The 25,031-nt window shown below is 38.3% G+C and overlaps 1 protein-coding gene across 1 annotated transcript in view; it reads left to right on the top strand.

Moving 5' to 3' along the window:
• LOC149796702 (heat shock 70 kDa protein 12A-like) overlaps positions 1–25,031 on the top strand; it is a 38,462-nt gene that overhangs the window by 6,316 nt on the left and 7,115 nt on the right. Inside the window, exons 2-3 of the mRNA XM_089961328.1 lie at positions 15,070–15,375; positions 23,792–24,013. Of these exons, the coding sequence (XP_089817454.1) occupies positions 15,070–15,375; positions 23,792–24,013 (528 nt within the window). The remainder of the gene's footprint in view (positions 1–15,069; positions 15,376–23,791; positions 24,014–25,031) is intronic.

Below are 25,031 nucleotides of genomic sequence, written 5' to 3' on the forward strand. Positions count from 1 at the left end.
TGCCACCTGTTTGCTGTACCAAGCCGACGAAGAGAAAGGAGAAGAAATCAAATACTTGGATGTGTGTTCGCTGTATCCCTACGTGTGCAAATATTGTCGCTTTCCTGTAGGGCACCCGCGATTGCTGACGGAACACATCGACCTGAAAAACATTCGACAATACGAAGGCTTGATCAAGTGTAAAGTTTTGCCTCCCACGAACCTATACCATCCCGTCTTACCTCACCATTGTCAAGGCAAACTGATGTTTCCCTTGTGCCGTACTTGTGCCGAAACGTGCAACCAGGACCAACCTTGCCATCACAGCCAGGAAGAACGGGCCTTGACGGGAACCTGGGTCAGCGTGGAATTGTTCAAAGCTCTGGACATGGGATACCAACTGTTAGAAGTGTACGAAATTTGCCACTTTCCCAAGACACAACAGTACCACAAGGGTGACCCTACTCAGAAAGGCATTTTCGCCGACTACGTGGATGCCTTTTTGAAACTGAAACAAGAAGCCAGCGGCTATCCTTCCTGGTGTCACACTCCCGAAGACCAAATACAATTCAAAGAGAAATACTACGAACAAGAAGGCATCTCTTTAGACCACATCGAAAAAAACGAAGGCAGGCGATCGTTTGCCAAAGTGATGTTAAATTGCTTGTGGGGTAAAATGGCACAACGACCGTGTTTACCCAAGACGGAATATTTGACAGAACCTTCCCGCTACTTCCAGATGATTCACGACAAAACCAAATACATGAAACACTTGGACGTCGTTCGAGAGGATTTGATCTTGGTCAATTACGAAGAAGATCTGGACTTTGTACAAGACGACCCTTTTGGAAATGTCATCATTGCGGCTTACGTGACAGCTCATGCTCGCTTAAAATTGTACGAAGCTTTAGAACTGTTAGAAGAACGCGTCCTGTACTTTGACACGGACAGTTGCATTTACATCCATCACCCGATTCAACATCACCCTGACATCGAAGGAGACCGTTTAGGAGCCTGGACAGACGAACATCCCGACGACAAGATTCTAAGTTTCGTCAGTGGCGGCCCCAAAAATTACGGCTACGAATACCGGGACAAACAAGGAGAAGTGCACACGACGTGCAAAGTGAAAGGACTGACTCTGAATCATCGTACCAGTCGAGTGGTCAACTTTGGGGTATTGAAAGAAGCCTTGCAATCGGGAGAGGATGCAAACTTTAAAGTGACCACCTATCAACCGAACAAGATTGTACGTTTACCCACTCACCACATCGTCAGTCGACCCTTGGAAAAAGTCTATCAAATTGTATACCAGAAGCGAGTGCGACTTCCCAATCACTTTACGTTGCCGTACGGTCACGTCGGTATTGGTCTGTATATAAAAAGGAACCCTAGGCAAGATCGATAGTTCATTGTTCATTGAAGTAACTTACCATGTCGTTGACGAAGAAGAAACCAGATTGGTTAGGAGTCAAATGTTGGACATCACCGAGACCAGGGTTTTCAGGCTTGGACACAAGAGGTGGTCCAGTATGCACGAGAGTTATTCAAGGAAAAAAGTTGCTTTTCAACCTGTGTTAGTGATGGTGACAGAAGAACCCGTCACCCAAGACAGGACTGTCGTGGACAGGCCTGAAAGACCCTTTCGGGAGGACACTTGTGTGACCTTACCCCCTACTATAGAACTGGTTAGAACTTTACCCAAAACATGTGGTTGTTGTACAGACACTTGTTTTTATTCCACGTTCATGGTTATCATGTGCCTTTTATTCTTGTACTTAAGCCTTTGGCTTTTATGTATTTTTGTCTTTCGTATTCATGTTTGAAACATTCAATAAACGTGTTCTGAAAAAGTATATAAACTCTTGTCTTGTTTGTTTTCGTGTCACAAGTGACATTTCTCACACCATGGCTACCTCTGCAGTCTCTGCTCCCTCTTCCTCTACTGTCAAAGTCATCGACGAACACTTATATCGTGCCAGTTGGGAGGCTTTGTATCTTCGCCATCCCTTTAACATGCTCATTGCCGGACCTAGCGGTTCAGGCAAAACCGAATTCGTCAAACGTTTGATCGAACATAAACATCATTTGATCGATCGGCCACCTCAACCGATCGTGTGGTGTTACAAAGAGTGGCAATCGGCGTACAGCCTCTTGCGAGAAAGTCAAGGCGATTCCATCGTGTTTGTGGAAGGCATTCCTAAAGAAGACGACGGTATCGTCTCTGACTCCCGTCAAACCCATTTGGTCATTTTCGACGACATGTTAGGAGAAGACGAAGAAGAAATTAAACTGTGGTTTACGCGCAAAGGGCATCACCGTAATGCCAGTGTCGTTTACATCACCCAAAATTTGTTTCAGCAAAGTAAAGCCCATCGCACCATCAGTCTCAATGCGCATTACGTGGTCTTGTTTAAAAGCCCTTGAGATAAATCGCAAGTGCAAGTCTTAGCCAAACAGTTAGGAACGCCTTGGCTGACTCAGGCGTACGACGATGCCACTCAAACGCCACACGCCTATTTACTCGTCGATTTGAAACCTACGACTCCCGAGGATTTGCGATTTCGTACCCACTTGTTTCACCACTGGTGCCAAGACGGAGGGCCTGTCCTGTACACGTCTCCGTCCTCGACTTCATTTCACTCCCCATAAAAAAATCTATAAAAAACCTCAGACCCTTTTCGTCTGTCTCACACAGTGTGAACATGACGTCCCTTCATTCGCATCTTCCCGTCAAATTGATTCGTGCCTTGTATGGCATCAGTCGAGAAAAAGATCCACAAACACGAGCTCGTGTCTTAGAAGCTAGTCTCAAACAAGTCTTACGATGGTTCACGGTGACGGCACGTCAATTACTCCAAGGAATCATTCAGATTCCTCATCAAACCAAACGCTTTTTTGATCGAAACAAAGTCGCTTTGGTCCAACTGGCCGATCCCCGCATCGACACTCAAACCAAAAAACAAATCATTTTGAAACCTGGAGGGAGCGGTACTCTAGGAGGGGTAATCATTCGCTCACTCTTAAGATGGGATCCTAATGCCCCCAAAGTTATACCCAAGACAAAAGTCCAACTAAGCCCCAAGAAGAAAAAGACCAGGTCCCCAAGGAGAACTTCTCTAGTGGCAGGACCCTCCTCTGACCAGACACCACCACCCCGGAAAAAGAAAAGAAGCCCCCAGAAAAAGAAACAGAGAAAAAGTCCCCAGAAAAAAAAACGTCCACAGAAGAAAACTAGTCGCAAGAGAGGCACTTCGGCCAGGACGCAACCTTACACTCGCAAACCACGATCTGCCACGGCAGTGACTGTGTCTCCGGCATCCTCACGTTTATCCACTTCTCCGTTGATGACACCAGGAACTGAAGAGTACTTGGAGACGTTGATCACACCAAGAACTTCTCCGTTAATGACCCCCAAAAGAACTTCCCCAGTGGCAGCACCCTCCAATTTAGTGGCAGTGGCTGCTGCTCACAAAGTACCTTCTCCCAAAATCAAAGTCCATGAAAGATCGGGCATGTTCCAAAGTTTACTGGATTTGTCCAAGCAAGAACTGGCTCGATTTAGTCCGTTGCGTACCCCTCCACGACGTGTCATGCCTGTCCTCAAACTGAAACGCCGTAAAGACAATCAGTGGCGACGCGTTCCAGTATAAAAAAGACCTGTGACCAAGTAGGGTATCAGTGTTTTTTTGGTGCTCCTGAAGACTCAAAGATGTCACCCTCCAGAAAACCCCAAGGAAAGAAAAGGAAAGGACTGCCACCACGTTTAGCCAAATATGGGGACATGTTATCTGTCCTGTCCAAAGCTTTTCCACCCCTACGAAAAAAACTCGTTCAAACAGCCTCCAAAGAGATCATCGATACCGTGTGCGAATGTTGTTTGAACGTTTTGAAAGGCACGATCCCTTTGTCCAAACACCAGAAACAATGCTTAAGCAAGCATCGTCACGTTCTTCGCCAAATGGTTCGAAAGAAAATTCCCATTCGTCAAAAAAAGAAGATGTTGGTCCAACGTGGAGGCATTTTGCCTCTCTTGTTAGGTCCCATACTGAAAGGAGTCTTGGGAACCATGTTGGGAGGACTGGTGAGAGCAAGATAAAAAGGCCTCGGAAGTCCCAAGATCTCAGAATCGACCCCTGACAACCCCATGGAAGGACGAAAACTAGCTTTAGTGCCTTACAAACGATGGATGGAATACCATCGGTGGCAAGAACAACGCACCCCGCATTTACCTCCCAATCCCAATTTGAGCGAGATGTCCCAGTTACAACACGAACTGCAGTCCTTGATGGATCGCCAAGATTTGTCCGAAACAGAAAAATCGCAAAAGTACGGTCAACTCTTGCAACGACTGCAAATCTTTCACCAGAAAGCTTTAGACGAAACAGCTCTACCCACTCTGAAAGATTTTAAGACCTTGATGAAAAGTCCAGCACCATCACCAGTACCAGTACCAGTACCAGTACCACCAGTACCAGTGACCAAGACAGAGAAAGGAGAAGAAGAAGAGGAAGGGTTTGAAACTCCACCAGAAAAAGTACGCAAGTTAACAACACCACCTACCTCCAGAATTGGATGGATTAAAAAGATGATGGCCACCCCTTCTTCATCACAAGAGAAAAAGAAAGTGAAGACAGAAGTGAAGACAGAAGTGAAACAAGAACCGATATCCCCCGCTCAGACATCCTTCTCTTCGACACCTATTGCCGGCCGCACGCAAAGCATTTGCAATCCAAGAAAGTACCCCAAGAGAAAAAGAGTAGCATTCTCCAAGAGTGGGTGTCTTATTAACACAAAAAATAAAAATGGAAAAAGTCTTAGCCAGCATTTACTACGATCCCTCCCATCCTGCAGGTTACGCAGGAGTTCAAAAATTGTATCGTGCTGCCAAAACGCGACTGAAAAGTCTCCGTTTACCTCAAGTGCAACGATGGTTACAAGAGCAAGCTACCTACACTTTACACAAACCCATTCGACGCAAGTTTGCCAGAAGTCGCACCCGAGTGGAAGGCATCGATCATCAATGGCAAGCCGATTTAGCCGATGTCTCTCATTTGGCCAGCTACAATCGTGGCTACAAATATTTGTTTTGTGTCATCGACGTCTTTTCCAAATTTGCCTGGGTCGTGCCCTTGACTTCCAAATCGAGCAGCGAGTTAGTGCGGGCCCTGCGACGGGTGTTGAAACAAAGCGGTCATCACCCTCTTCGATGGCAAACGGACAAAGGCACCGAATTTCTGAACCAAGCTTTCCAAAAAGAATTAAAGAAACGTGACATTCATTTTTTTACCACCGAGAATCCCGAAACCAAAGCCAGCATCGTGGAACGTTTTCAACGCACTTTGAAAGAACGCATGTGGAAATATTTTACGCATCACCACACTCTGAAGTACATCGACATCTTACCGCACCTGGTGCAAGCGTACAACCAATCTTACCATCGAAGCATCGGACGTGCCCCGCAAGACGTGACTCCCGACAACGAAGTGTTGGTGTTTGAGCGTCTGTTTGGTACGTCCCCGACGAGGGCTGTCCCCGAGAAAAGTGGAATGTTGGCCGTAGGAGATTGGGTGCGCATTGGCAAAACCAAACGCACTTTCGACAAAGGTTACTTACCTAACTCGACCACCGAATTGTTTCGCGTCACTGGACGAGTGCATGGCCGTCATCCTGCCGTCTATAAATTGGAAGACATGAACGGAGAAGTGCTCAAAGGAACGTTTTATTTGCCCGAGTTACAACGTGTCACCATAAAAGAAGACGACGTGTACGACATCGAAAGCATTCTCGAACGCAGAACCCGTAAAGTGGGCAAACGACGTGTCAAAGAAGTCAAAGTACGTTGGAAAGGATATCCACCCAGTTTTGATTCTTGGATCGACGCTTCGCAAGTCATCGACTATAAAAAGAAGTGACCATCATGCATTTTCACACAGACGCAGCTACGTCGACCACTCCTCCTTCACCCAGTTCTTCTGTGCAAGATTTACAAAAACAACCCTTGTGGGTGTGGTGTGGAGAACGTGTGCCTAAAACGCAAATCGTCTTTTTCTGCCAAATCTTCGTGGTGTATTGTGTCATCGGGGCAGCCATCGCCAATTTGAGTTTGCAACAAGGAGACAAACAATTGTGGACCATTTTATTGAGCAGTTGCATCGGTTACCTGCTTCCTAATCCCTCCCTGAAATTCACCTCGAACGGGAACCACGGGAACCTTGTGTCCAGTGCCAGTGCCAGTCACCACTCCAACCACAACCAGAACCCCATTTTGGGCGGAGACACGCCTCTGACGTCCACTAACCCCTCGGACAGCCACAGAACTCAGGAATTATGAGTCACCAAAACCAATTTTACTTAACCTTACCCAGTGACAGTTCCATGGAGGTGTTTCCCAAGAACACGTTGTGCTGTTACACGGCCAAATTACCTCAAGCCATCCCCTTAGATCACGAAGCCCATTGGGAAGTGGCTTTAGTAGAAATGATTCACCCGACCCAAGTCCTCAATGTCCTTCCCAATCAAAATTTTTTTGATGTGGAAGTTCATGACGAACAATTGCAACAGTGGATGGATAGCAATGTCAAATATGACAAGAAAACCCGTACACAAAAGTACACCACCTATCACTTGTTCATTTCCCCAGGCTATTATTTTAGTGGTCAACATTTGGTCAGCACCATAGCCTCCAGGTTTAATGCCGTGTTTCTGAAAGCTTTGGAGCATGTTAACAAAAGTGTCACCATGGAGTACCACAAAACAGCTCGTCGCTTCTTGATGAAATTTGAACGAAGTAAAATCCTGTCCATTTTATTTTGTCCTAAATTGTATGACATGTTGGGCGGAGACATGAACCTGAGAATGAGCATGATGAAGAAAAGCGAATTACCCATCGTTTACGACAACGAGTCTTTTAGCAAGTTATTTCGTGCCCCGGTAGAACTGAACCAAGGACTGAATTTGATGTTTGTGTATTCCGATGTGGTGGAGTATAACGTGGTGGGACACACCTCCGTACCGTTACTGCGTGTCATTCCTTTCAAAGTGGATTCTGCCACGAACACTGATGAGGAAGGTGGAAACACTTACCACGTCCACCGCGAATTTGTACATCCTCACTATTTGCCTGTCAGTAAGTCGTATTTGGACACAGTCAACATTACTATAAAAGGAGATTTGGGACAAAATATTCCATTCACCAAAGGAAAAGTCACGGTGAAACTCCATTTTCGAAAACGGTTTTCTCACGATTCGTAAGTCATGTATCCAGTGTACCGAGGGGTTGCTCGACAGCGAGGACACGGTTTAGGAGATATGTTAAAATCGGCCTTTCGTTCGGTGGCCCCGGTGTTGAAACCGATGGTGACACGCGGATTGCACGCCTTGAAAGATGCGGCACTGACGCAAGGCAAAGAATTTCTCCAAAATGTCATCATCGACAAACAAAACCCTAAAGAAGCCTTCATGAGGGCAGGCAAAAATGTCTTGCTGCAAACGGGCAAAGACATTTTGGGTCACCGAGAAACACCTATAAATGCCCTGCACGCTACCGAGTCAGGCATTCAGCAAGGACAAGGCAGAAAGAGACGACGAAGAAAACACCCTTTCACCAGACTTCAAGCTATAAAGGCCAAGAAAAGAAGAACCGTTCGAGACTTAGACGTTTTCGATTATTGAGAAAAGAGACAAAAAAATGATGCACCGAGAATCTTGCGCTTGTTCCAAGACGGAACTGGATCTGTTTGCCATGCCCCCCACGATGATGACGATGCAAGAATCCCAGTGGGTGGAATTTCACCCCGTCTCCTCACTGACCGATTCCGCTCCCATCGAGTTTGAAATCAAAGGACAGCCCGAAGATTACATCGATCTGAATAGCAGTTACTTGTACCTGAAAGTCAAAATTCTAGATAAGACTGGAGGTGCTATAGACGATGAAGCAGTAGCTCCCGTCAACAATTTCATGCATTCCTTGTTCAGTGGAGTGGACTTGTACTTGAATAACAAACTGGTCAGTAGCAGCATGGATACTTACCCTTATCGTGCCTACCTGGAAAATCTCTTGACGTACGGAATAGATGCCAAGAACACTCATCTCAATGCCTGTGTGGTATGGGAAGCTGACGAACCTACCAAGTTTGAAATATTGGAAACTGATGAAAAGAAAGACAACAATGATGGATTTCTAGAACGAAGAAAGAGAATCACGGGAGCCGACACAAGTTTAGAACTGATGGATCGTTTGCATTTGGACATGTGGTTGCAAGAAAAGTATTTGCTGAACGGGGTGGATGTCCGCCTGAGACTGAATCGTAGCAGTGCCGCTTTCCATTTGATGGCTGATAGTGACGGTTACAAAACCAAAATCCTAGAAGCCAGACTCTACGTACGCCGTGTGGAAGTGTTACCTAAAGTGGGAAACGACATCAGTCAGACGTTGAGCAGAACGACTGCCAAGTATCCCATACGACGCGTGGAAGTGAAAACCTTCACCATTCCCAAGGGACAGCGATCCATGATCGAAGATCATCTGTTCCAAGGACAGTTACCCAAACGTTTGATCGTTGGTATCGTCGAGAATACAGCCTTCAACGGAGCTGCCGAAAAAAATCCTTTCTACTTTCAACACTTTGGCGTGTCCAAAATCGAAGTCAGTCGCGATGGCAAGACCTTGTGTACCCGACCTTTCGAACCTGACTTTACCAAGAAGAATTACTTGAGATCGTACTTGTCTCTGTCCGAAGCCACCGGACAGTTAGGAACCAATACCAGTCACGGTATTACGTACGAGGATTATGCAGGAGGCTACGCTTTGTGGGCTTTCGATTTCACTCCAGACCAAGGCAGCGACGAGGGACATTTCCACCCTATAAAATCCGGCCAGATTCGTGTGGAAATTCAGTTTAAAGACCGAGACCCTGATGAAACGGTGAACGTCATCCTGTATGCAGAATTCGATAATACCATAGAAATCAACAGTTTGAGAGAAGTCATCCTAGATTACTAGAAACCATGGAAGACTGTTATCTCTCTTTACCTAGTGGAGAAACTTTTAGTGTTGGATTATTGTTAAAAAATGTTAGAGTTGTTGTTGTTTAGTGTTAAGTGATTTCTGAATAAAAAATGTTGTGTTTTGAAAACATTGTTTGATGTTATATTGTTGGATTATTGTTAAAAATGTTAGAGTTGTTGTTTAGTGTTAAGTGATTTTTGAATAAAAAATGTTGTGTTTTGAAAAAAATGCCTTTGTGGTTTGTTTAGCTATAAGAATGTTGGATTGATGCTCTTTCATTTCTTACTATCCCTCTCATGACACTCACTAAACGTTGCGACTCAAAAACCGTGTGGGGGATGTTTTCCTTCACGTCCACGCTTTGACTTTAAGAACCGGGGTTGTTTCCAGTCTAACCATCCATTGTCGACACATCCTCCTACGAAGATGTGCTCCAAACTAGCTAAGCTCAACGAAGCCTACGTGAATTTGCATAGGGTCAGACACAGTCTGATACCGAAGCCAGAAGAAATAGAGAATGTGAGAATGTTAAAAATCACTGAAGACCTGATAGAAGAGCTCTTCAGAGAAGAAGTGGACAGGGAAAAAGAAGAATGGACAGAGAAGTACAGACTTTAGAGACAGCAGCAACAGCAGGAACAACAACAACAGCAGCAGCAACCTGAAGCTGACAGAGGCTTTGTCGATTGTCGTATCGACACCAAAGAGTTCTTCTTCTCTTTTCGAAGAAGCAGACCTATCGCCAGAAAGTCTATCCTCAGAGGACATCGCATTCTTAGAAACTAAAAAAGAATGCCATAGCAAACAAAAAACAGCCCTTTTCAGGGCTAACCAATACTCTAGAAAAGAAATAACAATCCATTTGCCAATGTGTGTAGGTAGAGTAGTGTGAAAATAAACACTAACTCTTTTTTAAAAAAATGTGAGGGTATGTGTTTGTGTTTGTAAATGGTTAAGTAAGTTGGTATGGATAGTAGATTAAAATGATGTCTTTTTTTTTGGTGTTTGAGGTGTAAATTTGGGGTTAGATTGGATTGCTTTGCGTATGTGGATAGTCTATTGAAGTGATTTATAAAAAAATTTTAAAATAGTGATGGGTAGCATAAAAAAGTGAGTGAGTGTTTCTTTTAGGTCGGCGCGTTGTTGTTTTTTGGTTATGATCTAGGTAAGATCAATTTTATGTTTTAGGGGGATGTTTTCCATCACGTCAACGCTTTCACTATAAATTGAAACTCGCTGGGCAGTCTAGCTACACTTGTTGATTGATCAACACAAGAATGAATAGCAGAATAAGCAAACTTCTTGAACTCCAGATACATCTGGAATATGTCAGGCGCCTGTTAAATGAACTGGCCGCGGAGGCTATAGTAGAAGAGGAAAGAATGAAGAACGAAGACGAGGAGAGAAGACAGAGGGAAGAGGAGGAAAAGAAACTAGAAGAGAGGATGTCGTACAATATTCCCGAGACAGAGGATTGGGGTGTTGAAGCGAATCATCCTCCCTCTGTGCTCCCCAGAAGAAAGGTGAAAGGAGACTGGGGAAGAAGATGCGTGTGTGGCGCCAGGCCAGGAAGGTGCAACCATTAGATAGGTGCATCTGGAGTTCAAAAAAAAACAGCCCTTTTAAGGGCTACCCAATACTCTAGAAAAGAAATAACTATCGATTTGCCAATGTGTGTGTGTGTGTGTGTGTGTGTGTGTAGGTAGAGTAGTGTGATTATAAACACTAACTCTTTTTTCATAGTGCGAGGGTATGTGTTTGTGTGTTTGTGTTTGTAACTGCTCACGTACGATTGTGTGGATAGTAGATTATGGATTTTGTTTATTGTTTCTTAGCGTATGTGGAGAGTATAGTTTGGGTTTTGTAACCGCTCACGTACGATTGTGTGGATAGTAGATTATGGATTTTGTTTATTGTTTCTTAGCGTATGTGGAGAGTATAGTTTGGGTTTTGTAACCGCTCACGTACGATTGTGTGGATAGTAGATTATGGATTTTGTTTATTGTTTCTTAGCGTATGTGGAGAGTATAGTTTGGGTTTTGTAACCGATCACGTACGATTGTGTGGATAGTAGATTATGGATTTTGTTTATTGTTTCTTAGCGTATGTGGAGAGTATAGTTTGGGTTTTGTAACAGATCACGTACGATTGTGTGGATAGTAGATTATGGATTTTGTTTATTGTTTCTTAGCGCATGTGGAGAGTATAGTTTGGGTTTTATTATATGAAATGAGAAAAGTAGGGGGATGTTTTCCTTCACGTCCGCGCTTTCACTATAAGAACCCACAGTATTCGTCGTTCAAACCATTCTACAAAGAAGATGGCTTCTAACCAAATGGACAAAATACAAACATTGCAAGACGTTTTAGACAACTTAGGAATGATGGAACAGATGTTAATAAGACTCGTTGAAGACCATTATTCCTATAGTCCCCATCGTGTAAAGATGGAAATTAATAACTTGAGAAAGGTAAAGGACAAGATAAGTGGTGTAATGAAAGAGATAAAGGAGGAGAAGGAGGATGAAGAGGAAAGGATAAGGATGAGAGCATGGAATGAAAAAATTGAAAAAGAAGAAGAAAATGAAAAGAGGAAGAAAGAAGAGGAGGAAGAGAAGAAGAAAGAAGAGGAGGAGAAAGAAAAGAAAGAAAAGAAGAGAAAGAGTGTTGGAGATCAAATAAGAAGTTGGTGGAGAAAAAGAAGAAATTAGAAGCAGAAGAAGAAGAAAACCCAAAGGCCCTTTTCAGGGCCAGCCATATTTCTCGAAAAGAGATAGCCTTTCCATTGCCTACCCTTTTTTAAATTTAAATTTAAATTTAAATTTATAAAAACTTTTTTTTTTAAAAAAAATCCCATATTCAATTCCCCTTGTCCCTAGACAAACCCAAACTCTATTCCCATGTTCAATTCCCCTTGTCCCTAGACAAGCCCAATCTCTATGTTAAATTCCCATTGTCCCTAGAGTGGCCCAGCGTTTTTCTCCATGTTAAATTTCCATTGTCCCTAGAGTGGCCCAGGGGTGTTTTTAATGCTAAGTCTTATTGTCCCTAGGGTGGTCCCATTTACTACTTATATATATATATATATATATATATATATATATATATATATATATATATATATATATATATATATATATATATATATATATATATATATATATATATATATATATATATACATACACAGAGAGAGAGAGAGAGAGATAGACAGACAGAGAGAGACAGAGACAAAGATACATAATGATATGTGTTGACTTTACAAATGTATTTATTTACATGAACCTATTCATTGTACACACACATGCACATGCACACACAAAATTCAACAAAATTTGTATTTACCTCGAATGAAAAGTGAAAGTTTAAAAGGAACTTTCCGTATTGTGAATTAAATCCCAAATAATCATAAAAGTTGTATCATAAGTCAAAAGTATAGTTAATCCCAGTAGTGTTCCGAATGAATTCAAATCTTGAATGTGCTGATGTACCAATAGACTGAAATATTGTTGATGTGCTAACCGTTGTGATGCATCACTATGAAATAATTAAAAATTTCTGTAAATGAATTCCCATAATCCCCAAAATAATAATTTACTCCTAAAGTCAAAGTCATTTTTGTTATTGCCAGGAATAATGTAAATAAATAAATATTCTCAAATTAAAATTGAACACAACTAAAGGGCTAATTTTAATGCTGGAATGAGTAATTCTACTGTAAAGAACATTTATACACAAACTTACGACATAATAAGAGGAACTGGATGAGGATCAAACGTTCATTATAGAATATAATAAATTATAAACAAAAGAAAGTCTAATACTATTCATTTACTAAAGAACATAGCAAACATCAGGTAAACCATGAATTGCCGGTGAGAAAACAAGTGTCCGGAACACAAAAGTCAAGTAAACATGTTTAGCTACAAGTAATAATTATCTTAAATATAATCTACAATCATTGACGAAAATTAATTTTGTAATAAATAAATATATATATATTTATATATTTATATATATATATATATATATATATATATATATATATATATATATATATATATATATATATATATATATATATATATATATACTCTTCCTTTAGGTATTAATTATCAACTGCTTATGAAAGAATCAAATTTGAAATTAGTCGTAAGTATACACCTGAACGAACTTGTATAAGGTGACAAATCCATGTGTCCTTATGAATTGGTGTGGTTTATATAGAGGTCAGTGTGATCATAGAATTGTACATTAAGGTTTCAGCTAAGGCAGGTGTAATTATATATTAATTTGAAAAAATAAGGACTATGCAAATTATGCCAGGCGCACAGCCACAGATGAAGGATCACGAGGCAATCGTGGTAAAGAGCCTTGTCAAAGAAACATCACAATATTCGACACCTTATGTTCGATGGAAGGACGGCAATCAACACCCGTTAATTGCTTCCTTTTAATGAACTACCATTTATAACAATGTGGTCTGTCCTGGGTTTTACTCCAATTAGTTTTGTATTTATAGAATGCATCTAGAGAACAGCATGTATACAGTTTTAGAGGGAACTGACTTATTTCATATTCGTGTCGAATTTTAATTAGCTTGATAAACATTACAATAACCAATTTAAAGTACCTACGTGCATTTAATTATCGTTACTTATATAAGGTATCATACATTCGCATTTACCTCTGGAAAATATTGTATACTTTCATCGACAGTAATGTAGCGCAAAGCAGGCTCCTATTAAAAAATCAAAGTAGTGTAACCAAAATAACGCACTGGTTTGAATAACATGTAAAACAATAATAAATCCCCTTGCAGGTTTATTGGTACTGACATGAAAGAAATACCGTCACATTTACAATGCATTCGTAGTTTGTCGATTCGCAAGGAAAAATATTTAAGCTGTTTGTCTTAGTCCGACAATTCTGGTTAGTTGCTTCTGTGTGTCCTTGGGTATGTCATTTTGCTACCATTCTAACGGCATTATATATATATATACAATAATGTGCTATGAAATTCGTTGAAAGCAAGAAAAACCATGCAAAACCCTTAGCTGCATTGAATTGTATTAATATGTATGGCATAAAACATAAATACTTCAAAACAAAGTTATCTGTGTTAAACAGAACACTATTTTGGTCTTTGGAAGATTTGAAAGATAATGGCTTTCTTGCTAAAAGTTTATTTGGATTGGGTTTGAATTCGTTTATCGCTCTCTGAACATATATCGTATACCCAATCATATTTGGGACCACGTTTCCAAGAACGTCCTTGATATGGATTGTTATTAGAAGATTATCTCATGTTTAAAAAAAGAAGTACTGTAAGGAAAATGACAGAGAGTGCATTGGCTAATCTAAGTATCAAATGATTTAGTTGTAAAGATTATAATGTATGAAAAGGGATGCGATAAAAAAGTCCATTCGTAAATAAAGTTGAATGTATTTGATTTTGAGCATTTTGAAACAAAAATCCTGAATATTATACAGTTTAATTAAAGTGAATATCTTTAATATTACAATAGATACGATGATTTTAATGCATGATAGGAACAACTTAATTACTGTACATATTCCATTCCATTACATCTTCCACGATGACGTCATAGTGTCTGAGTGGGTGGGGTTTCTTTGGAGTAGTTTAAGAACAAAATAGTTCTTCAGCCATACAGGCCACCTAAACTTTTGGATATCTAAAAAAACATTCTGTCATTTTAAGACAAAGACAGAAGAAATGAGTTCCTATCAGCAAAAGTATATTGATTACAAAGGTTTTGTTTATAATAATGAAATTATACTCTCAAAGGGTCCAGTGGGGGCTAAATAGTCACATTATTGAAAACAACAACAGCAATAATAATAACAATAATAATAATAATAATAATAATAAATTATTTTTATTTAATGTGATACAATATGTGCGACAATTGTGTTCAATGCATCTGAAAACGTTTGGCAAATTCTCTTTCGCTTTGAAGATTGATTCAAATTGTGCAAAAGATAAAGAATTTACTCGATAAATCTAGTTATCATGAAAACATTTTTCCATTCTAACATTTATATTTCAATTTTACCAAGGCATTACTGGATCCTAGGAAGCTTGTAGTGGCCGCAATTGACTTTGGCACTACCTTCTCGAGTTGGGCCTTTTCATTCACACATGACTACCAATGTAATCCGACGAAGGTGTCCATCAAATCCTGGAACAGTGGGAAAGGCATTTCACAAAAGGCCCCGACCACGGTTCTCATTCGTCCTGATGGTAAGACTTTGGAAGCATTTGGATATAAGGCGGAGGACATGTATGCAGAATTGGTGGCCGCTGATGAACACCGTCAATGGTACTACTTCACAAGATTTAAGATGACTCTCTATTTGGATAGGGTATGGCTAGAAATTTCCATTTTTAACCAGATTATGCAATTCCATAAACAAACCGGAATGATCTTATGTTATGTATCATTTTTAAACCATTGAACTACAAAATTATGTGAGACAGTAGTACGAATATATGGTCTTAAACGAAGTTACAGAAAAGAGCGAAAACCAACAAGAATTGTAAAATTCGACAAATAATTCATTTCCCTGGAAAACAAAGGGAAAATTTAAAAAGACCTTACAGTATTGCAAATGAAATATCAATAGCCCAAAAGTTCCATCACCAGTCCTAATGAATACAGTTCTTATTAAATTCCCGTGGTGATCGAAATAAGATCAGGCGTTGAAGTTGTTGATGTGCCTGTAGTTTTGAATGTACTAATTTACTAGTCGCCTGATGTGTGATGGTGATCTAACAGTCTTCCAACTAATCACAATAATGTACTCCAAGTCTGAATTCACTATGATTCCAAAATAATGTTTCTACCCAATAATATTATTAATCACTTGCGTAATTCCAGAAAATAATTTTGAATAAATAGTTCCACCCAAATCAAAAACTAAAAACTACAAAACAACTGATTCTGTTTCTAATGTTATCACAAGAATGAATAATATTTCCAATAAACAAGATTGTTTATAAAAACAGCTAAGACAAAAGTTTAGATCCAGAACGTAGAATCAAGGTTCATTTCAAGAAAACGCTAAGTTGTAAACACATAAAATCTGTTACTAATATTATAATTAAAACTTGCGAAACATCAGGTACAACAGGGTCTTCATGGGGGAATTTCAATATCTTATACCCTGACCCAAATAAACACGTCTGCGTTTATTGAGAGCTATCCTAATATTGAAGCCACACTCCATCAGAAATATTAAATATGTATTATTTGTTACAACATAAAACTAGCATAAATGTTCTTATTACAGTACACAGTGAACTTAATCTTGATTTTGGACAAGGTGAGGTACAAAATACAATTGTACATAACATGGTATGATGGAGAAAAGAAAATAACAAATACAAATGAAATATAAATAAAATCTTTTTCTTATTGAATGGACTAATATTATTTGCCGCACATGCATCTACAAAATATGTTGTGATACGAGTAACTAATTTACTTAAATATTTGTTTAAGCGCAGTGACATAGGTCGCTACACTTTAGATTCTAGTAAATTGAGTTCTATCAGATTCATTTGATTTCCGTTGATAACAGACGGCTGATATCAAGGAAACCTCAAAATCCATACTGAAGAAACTAAAACGTTTAAGCAGAAATATAGACTACAAGTAACATATACCTCGTGCCATAGATTCCACGAGGCTGGGCATTATTTCGAGATATTTACCTACTGTTCTTTTTGCATAATCTAAAGAGAGTAAATCCGAAAAGAGGCTAATTATGAAGGTTGCCAAGAGGCAAATTACAAAGGCTGCCGTTGGTCAAATATAAACTATGCTCGCCAATAGCTGATAACAGGATACCGCCTAACCTAGAACGTAGGTGCAAATAAGTGATGCGATTTTTACCTTTCGGGTTTACCTCTCTCTCTCTCGGTCGATCGATCGAAAGCTTCAGGCACATGTATCAAGAGTTGCCAGACATGTACTTCATCCAGTTACATTTATTCGCTATTATGAATAATTCACATTTATATTTAATTTATAAATTGTACACGGTGAGTCCGACGTCCCCAAGCGTGGTATCATAATGTATCTGAAGTATAAAAGAACGAACTAGAAAAAATTATGCCCGACGTCTCAACACACTAAACATATGGCAATACGTATGGGGAAGAGGAGGATTATGTAGTGTCGTTTCTACGAGGTACAATTAACCATATCCAGGCGACATGAGAAAATCTATCAGAAGACCGTTGGCCGTCTTTGACATAAACTTTCATCCTTCTATAAATAGCAAGCTAAAATGAGCATAAAATGAAAAGACAAGACCAATGTTTTGCCTAACACTAGTATATAATATGAGAGAAAATATTAGTGGATTGAAAACGGGCGTATAAATGCTATTAATATACAGATGAGAACAAAACACATTACGATTATGAATCTTATTTATAATATTCCAACTGGATCTAAGAGCATGCAATGAAATGAATGTTTAAAACTTGACTCAAACCAAATTACAACAATTGAGAAATTATTCATTGAGAATCTACACTTTCATCAGGGACACTCACATCATGGACTAATCTATAAATCGATGGATGTATGTTCTGCCACAGTAACTCTCTACATAACAACTGGTAACATTCATGTACAAGGTCCAGATTATATAGAATGGGTAAATTGTTTTATCAATACTTAACAGGAAATCATAGATTATACAGGTTTGAAATTAATTACCTCTCAGCCAAGGGCTTCGAAACCCATTCCAGAACCCCACAGAACTAAAAATCCAGTCAACAATAGCTCAGTTTAATATGAAGTAGTCCAGATTGAAAACAATGTGGAGGAAACCCCTGATCCCAGTTTTTGATAGGTGCAACAAATTCCTTTCAGGATCATGTAATCCATAACCAAATGTGCACTTCCATACAGTGTACAGTAATGATAGTTATCTCCAGGCCGAAGTAGGAAGGTTACTACAGGAACTCTCCGTGCTAAACTCAAATTGTCTTCACATTATACAAATGGATAAACCACGTACAAAAGATAGTGTGCCAGGAACTCTGGACAATAAAATACACGAATATGTCATAGGACCAAAATACAAGGGCCTGTAAGGCACCTTGACCTCACCCAAACCGGCTGTTAGGAAAAAAGCAGTATACATACAAACATATAGAACTTTACCAATTATAACTAAGATTACTCTCCTCTGCAGGTGATACATGGGCAGAGCCAAATATCAGTTAAAGCACATACTGTAAAATCTGACAGTTATGTTTCTCACTCAGCATCAAACCAGGTACAGAAGGATGTGCTCTAAAGACACAACCAGCTTCAAATTATCCAAAGCATGCAGCTAAATTAAATAAAAATACTACATACAGCAGTCGCAATTCTTTTAGTCAGACTAGTCATGGAAATCAAGTAGTTGTAGTCAAGGCAGTGCATTGTCAAACATAACAACATAAATAAAGACAGATCTCGTCTCATTAGATCATCAATAATCAAAGGAGTTAGAACAAGACGATTTTTTTAAACTGATGTAAAAACCCACAGAGGTGCAAAAATTAATATTACAGAGACAATATTGGAAATGGATATGTCTCCATATCATACTGTAATTCTTCTCATTGGTGGCAATAACTACCGTAATGGCCAATCTCTAGAGGATGACGATAAATGTTTGTTGTATTCCATTGTGTAAATTAATCATGTCAGGTCTACCGCCGAGATGGGATGTACTTGTTACTCCATTAAATGAAAGCCTAATTACGTTGTGTGAAAATTTCCAATTGCTCTTTGTTCCGCAATACAGGACTTTCTTCAAAGACAGTCATGGCACGATGTTTATAGGTTATTTCATTTGTACAGGAAAATATTAATGAGTTTTTCGGATGGATATACTGCACGACCTTGGGAGTGCAGTATATCAATCCGACAAAATTCGTTCATATTTTTCCATACAAATGCAGTAGCCTTTGTATTATATGTTCATTTTCTTATTCTACCTAAGGCTTAATTATGAAAACAAAAATACACTACAAGAAACAAAGTAATTGAATGTATGCCATATTCCATACTAAATAAACAAGCGCAGATTCATCAGTGCATAACAACATTATTAATGCGCACATAACTCCGCCTATATAAATTTAAACTTAGTCGCGCGCTAGACATCACTTTCGAAAGAAAATTGCGAGGTTTTTTTTTTTTTGATCTACTTAAAACTAAAATTTAGATTCATTTTGTGAATGAATGCGCATTGCAACAACTTTTCTATTTAGTCTGGATTGAATGGATATTGGCATTTTTTTAAGATTCTGCTAAATTTTGCGATACTGACTGGATTTATATGTGTCATTTCTACGGGAAGTACATCTGATTTCAGCAGCGAGGTAGTAGCGTATTGACATCTGCAAGCCTGTTTCTGTTCTGTCATTTAATGTTTGAAATCATAATGTAAGACGTATATGAAGTCTTTCAATTGCAATTATCAAAAAGACGCTATGGAAGATAATGTTTATTTCATTTTGAGTGCAGTAAGGTGGATGTAATTGCACATGGAATATAGTCGAAATTACAGTACAATTTCGAAAAGTGTAATCAGGCTTGCGAACCCATGACATGGCTCATGTAATTCGGATTTGCAGAACTAAGAAAGTGCATTTTGATGAAATTCAGGCTGTAAAACTGTAAGGATATTTTTTGCCATTCTTATTACCAGCTAAAGAAGACAGTTTATACCTTGCCACTTGCATGTTATTTGTAGTGACCCCGCAATTTTATGACCTGTCTGGTGTATATCACTGGCCTGAATCCGAAACATTGTATCAAAAAGGTTAACGCGGAATGCGGCAAAGCAGCTGGTATGTGGCAGTCCACGAAACATCTGCTTTTGTTCATTCAGAAACAAATTTAATCAACCGAAGCGTAAAGCATCTACTACGTGAGTGTATACGATTTATTTACAAAGTAGTTCATAATACACTATTGGGAACACGTATCGTGAACGTGAGTACAATAAGAAAGAAAAGGTAATTGCAATATAGTAAAATACTGCACTATTCTGACACTGTAAAGTTAACGGAGAAACAAATGAGCCTATAATAAACCTAAATATTATACAAGCGAGACTAAATCCACTTGTCCAATAGAAGTAGTGCCTTGCTCCTGAAGAATATTTTTGACCAATGCATAAGACTTATTAATGAGGTTAGTCATGAGTCAGAAAATTGTTTGTATTGTGGAGAGCATTGTCATGTACCACAGCAGTGTCTGCATGGAAAACAGATTTTGTGCTATGTTTGTAACGATCTAGGACAAAAACAAAAGTCATACACATGCCAATAGGTAGAAGGCAATGAAGTAGAGGCATATACAACAAAGGCAATGAAGTAGAGGCAACACATATTCAACAACAAACTGGATTAGAATATATGTATACTTTTCAATATAACTATTACAATTATTTAAACAGTTTTCAGACACTATCTAATATGTGTGGAAAGTGCGACTTGTTAACATGTAACCAACTATGTGATAATGTTAAAGATACTTCTTAATCTCAGAGGCATCTCAAGTGTCTAATATGTCAAATGATTCTTGTGCATTGGTAAATCAGTCTCATATTGTGCATTCTGGTATATTAAACTCTACCACATGTGGTCATGGTACAGCAGACTGGTCTTGTATGTTATCTTCACTTGTTTATATAAATAATCAATGTGATGAAAATATATTAAGTCTAAAAAATAACACATTGCATAATGTCTGAAAATCAATCCTCTGATCAGAACTGTCCTGTGCTTGGCCTCTGCAAGTAGTCATTTTAAATATCCAACACATCCTCTCTAAACTGAATTTGATTAAATTAATTTTACAGCAAACTTGATCAGTCAGTGTTCTAGGTCTGTGTGAAACCTTTCTCTCTGATGATACTGATGATTCGGCTCTCCAAATACAGGGGTTCAACTTTGATAGAAAAGATATGGTATCCTGGGGGTTGATGCTCTTCTCTGTGTAGACAGTTCCATTAATTATAACAGTCGTGGCGATATAGAAACTATTGGGGTGGAGAGTATCTGGATCAAGGAATCATTTTCCCAATCAAAGCCAATACTCTTATGTTCAGTTTACAGACCACCTCGTTCTACAGCTGATTGGACTGGTAGGTTTGAGGTGCAAGTTCAGAAAGCCTTACTTAAGGAAGATTTAAACACAAATTATATTAAGTGATTTTAATACTGACTACATGAAAACTCGACCATTGACATGAATAAGTAACTTTAAAACTTACAACTTTGCACAATTAATTAACACCCCAGCTAGAGTAACAGATAAAATGCTACTATCATTGATCATATTTATACTAACAAACCTGAATACACCAGTGAAATTAATGTGACAGTATTTGCATTGAGTAACCACTATCTAGTCTGTATAACTAGACATGTTCCAAAATCAGCTAAAAGTGGTCACAACATTGAAATACGATACAGGGACTTAAATCAGTTTGATGAGAAAAGTTCTTAATTAATTTAATTTTTAAACACTTCCACTAAGTATGAAATATAGCTGATGTCAACATTGCCTTTGACAAACGGTAGCAGATATTAAATGCAGTCTTAGACAAACATGACCCAATTAAAACAAAAAGAGTTAAACCCCAAATTACACTCAAGTTGATTACCCCTCAGATCAGTGAGACTAGGCACCTAAGATATATTTTCCACAAGAAAAAAAGATATGAAAAACTATAGAAAGTCGAATAGTAAAGCAAAGCACCTGATAGATAAAACAAAATAAGACTGATGTAAACGAGTTATTAATGACAATAAAGCTACCAAGACATTATGGAAGCATCTAAAAGAGCTGAACCCACCCAAGAACAGTTTTATTACCCTAGACATCAGCAAAATGATTACATAGCAACATCTGTACAAGACATTTTTGAATTGTTCAATAATTTTTTTCACAAGCATCTCCAGTAACTGTATTCAAAACCAGAAGAAACATTTCAATTGAGCTTGATGCTCTTCTATCATTTATAAGAGCTAATATTCTTCATGATAATTTTTTTCAGTAGCCAACGTTAGTGAAGCTGATGCTTTTGGTATGCTCAATAAGTTGAGTAGTAATACATCTTCTGGTTTGCAAGGTATTGGTCCACATTTTATTAAAATTGCTCCACCAGTAATTACAAAGTCATTAACGCATATCATATATTAGTGTAAATTTCCAGAAACCTTGAAATGTGCAATGGTTACGCCTATCTCTAACATCCCATCTACTGGTATTATGAAAATTATTTGAAAAGCAAATGGACACGTGGGTCTCTAAGTGTTTTGAAACTTACTCTGTTTCATAAAGAACAATCAGGATTTAGAACGTACCACTCGTTCCATACAAAACTAACCAATATATGAGATCTTGGGCTAAAATAAATGGATAATGGTTGTAAGAAAGGGCCTAATTTCCTTGACTCTAAGAAAGCCTTTGATCTTGTCGATCATGAATTCTGCTGCAAAGGTTTAATTGTTACTGTTTTGGCAATCCTTCTTTAAAATGGTTTAGACCATACTTAAACCAAAGATCTCAACTAGTAAGCATTGGCAATATTTAGCACAAAAACTCGCACTATTCATCCAGGAGTCCCTCAAGGCTCAGTTTTAGGCCCTTGCCTCTTTCTTATCTATGTAAATGATCTATCATTAAATAATACATCCACAAATACAGATTATTTGCAAATTATGCAATGATTGTTTGTAGATGATGCAATATTGTATACACCTAGTTATGATATTGAAGTTATCCAAAATAGATTAGACTCAGACCATATTACAGTTCAAAATAGGATGGTAGTTAATGAAGGTGAAAAACTGTATGATTTTGAGGACATCAAAAAAGCTACACATGCTAGGAAACCCAGAACAATCTCTTACAATAGGTAATCATCCGTTCGAAAATGTCAAACATGTTAAACGTGTGGGTGTGTCTGTAGATAATTAGTTACAGTGAGATGACCATATTCACAAGCTTACTAAAACATTGTCTTCTAAAATTGTGCTACTCAGCAGAATCAAGAAATATGTACAAATCGAAACTCGCAATCTGTACTACAAGTCATATTTTCTTCCAACAATGGATTATTGTTTAACTGTATGGGAAAACTGTGCCAAATCTCTGCTTGACAGGATTATTAAATGTCATAAACGGGCAGCTCGCATAATTTTAGACGCATTTATTGATCATCCCTCAAAAGCATTGTTTACAGAAACAAAATGGTTCACAATATAAAGGGTAGATTTTAACGAGGCATTTCTTGTATATAAACGTCTATATGGAGCTGAACCATAGTATCTTCAAGTTTTATTCAGGCCTTTTTCAACACAGTACCAGTTGTGATCAATATCACATGGAAACATTCAAACGCCAAAACCATCAACAGAGCAATTTTAATAGAGCTTCTAATACTCTGGTACAGCTATGTAGAACTAGCCTCCACTAGATGCACAATCTGCAAATATTACAGTATTTAAGAAGAGATATTATGAGTTATGTATGTTTTCTAATAGATTATAATGGAATTTAGTATTTTAATACTAAATACATTAAAACAAACAATAATTACTGCAATCTTTCATATATTGCACATTGTTATACTATTCTTAAGAGAGCGTCAAGGAAGAATAGACCTTGACTAGATAAATTATCCGCTATGAATAAAGTATTATCATTATTATTATTATTATTATTATTACGCGAGAGCTATCAAAAAATTTCAGCGACTAAATCGAAGGAAAGAAATAGCTGATGAAATGGGAAGGAAACTACCCGCGATGACTGTCATATGCCTCGTAATTGATCACCTCAGAAAGGACCTTTTACTCCAATGTTGCAGTCAAATTTCGGGTGCAGTGCCAGAGGATAGCATTCACTGGGTCCTGACAGTCCCAGCGATATGGAATGACAAAGCTAGGCGGTTCATGCGTGAAGCTGCAACCGCGGTATTTTCAACGTAAACTTTTTTCCTTTTCTTTCCGTTTCCATAGTTGACGAATGTGATCGTTCACAATGAAAAAACTTTAATACAGTAGAGTAATAATGACAGAACTCAATTTAAAAACATTGAGTTTTAAAATTTGTTGGAATTTTCTGCAAGTAATGATAGCAAGAATCGGTAGACTGAAGGTAACTATTATAGTTATCGAATATATTCATTAATATCTTTTGAACTCTTTTTAAAAGCATCTTGTAAACAAAAACGTTTGAAATCAACATAAATTTTAGATAAAAAATGCATGACGTAACCTTTGAGAAAAATGAGAAAATAATTTATATGACTAGATTTAAATCAGTAAGTGGAAACTATAATTGAGAATTCTTGCAAAGGGTTCCTGATAGATACACCAATTTTTTACTCATCAAAGGTTGCAAATGATTTCCGAAGTTGTGTGTAATTATTAAATGCTCAATGTGTCTTCGAGAACGCTAAAACTGTTTTAAGTTTGTTTCCATGGCATGAAACGTATATAATATAATTTACTACCAAACACTCCACGATCGTTAACAACGGAAAATTGGATTCAGCAACGAAATTGTCTGTTGATATTAAGGCTTTCATCTGGAACTCTATGCCTTTACTGCCTTATGGAAATGCAAGGTATTGATCTATAAGAAAGTAAACAAATAATCTTATACAATCTAAATAAACAAGGCTGTAACCCGCATTTTCTCCTTAATAAATGGACAGCAAAGCTTCAACGCAATACTGAAATCATAATGTTCAATATCAACACCTTTAATCTCCAACCACATAGCAAAGCATGTGTACTCATTTATTTGTATAAAATCTTAAGTTGACAGTCAATTATGATGTAGGTCAAGCTTAATTGAAACGGATTAAGTACAAAGGCGACTGGCATAGCATTTTGTTCGAAAACGGAATCTTTTATTTAGTAGTCACATTTTTATAATACTGATGGAATATGATCGCCATTTTTCCCTTATGGACAAAGAGAAAAT

This window comes from Sinohyriopsis cumingii, chromosome 6 (assembly GCF_028554795.1).
Source record: "Sinohyriopsis cumingii isolate HCF-2022 chromosome 6, ASM2855479v2, whole genome shotgun sequence".
Classification (NCBI taxonomy): Eukaryota; Metazoa; Mollusca; class Bivalvia; order Unionida; family Unionidae; genus Sinohyriopsis; species Sinohyriopsis cumingii.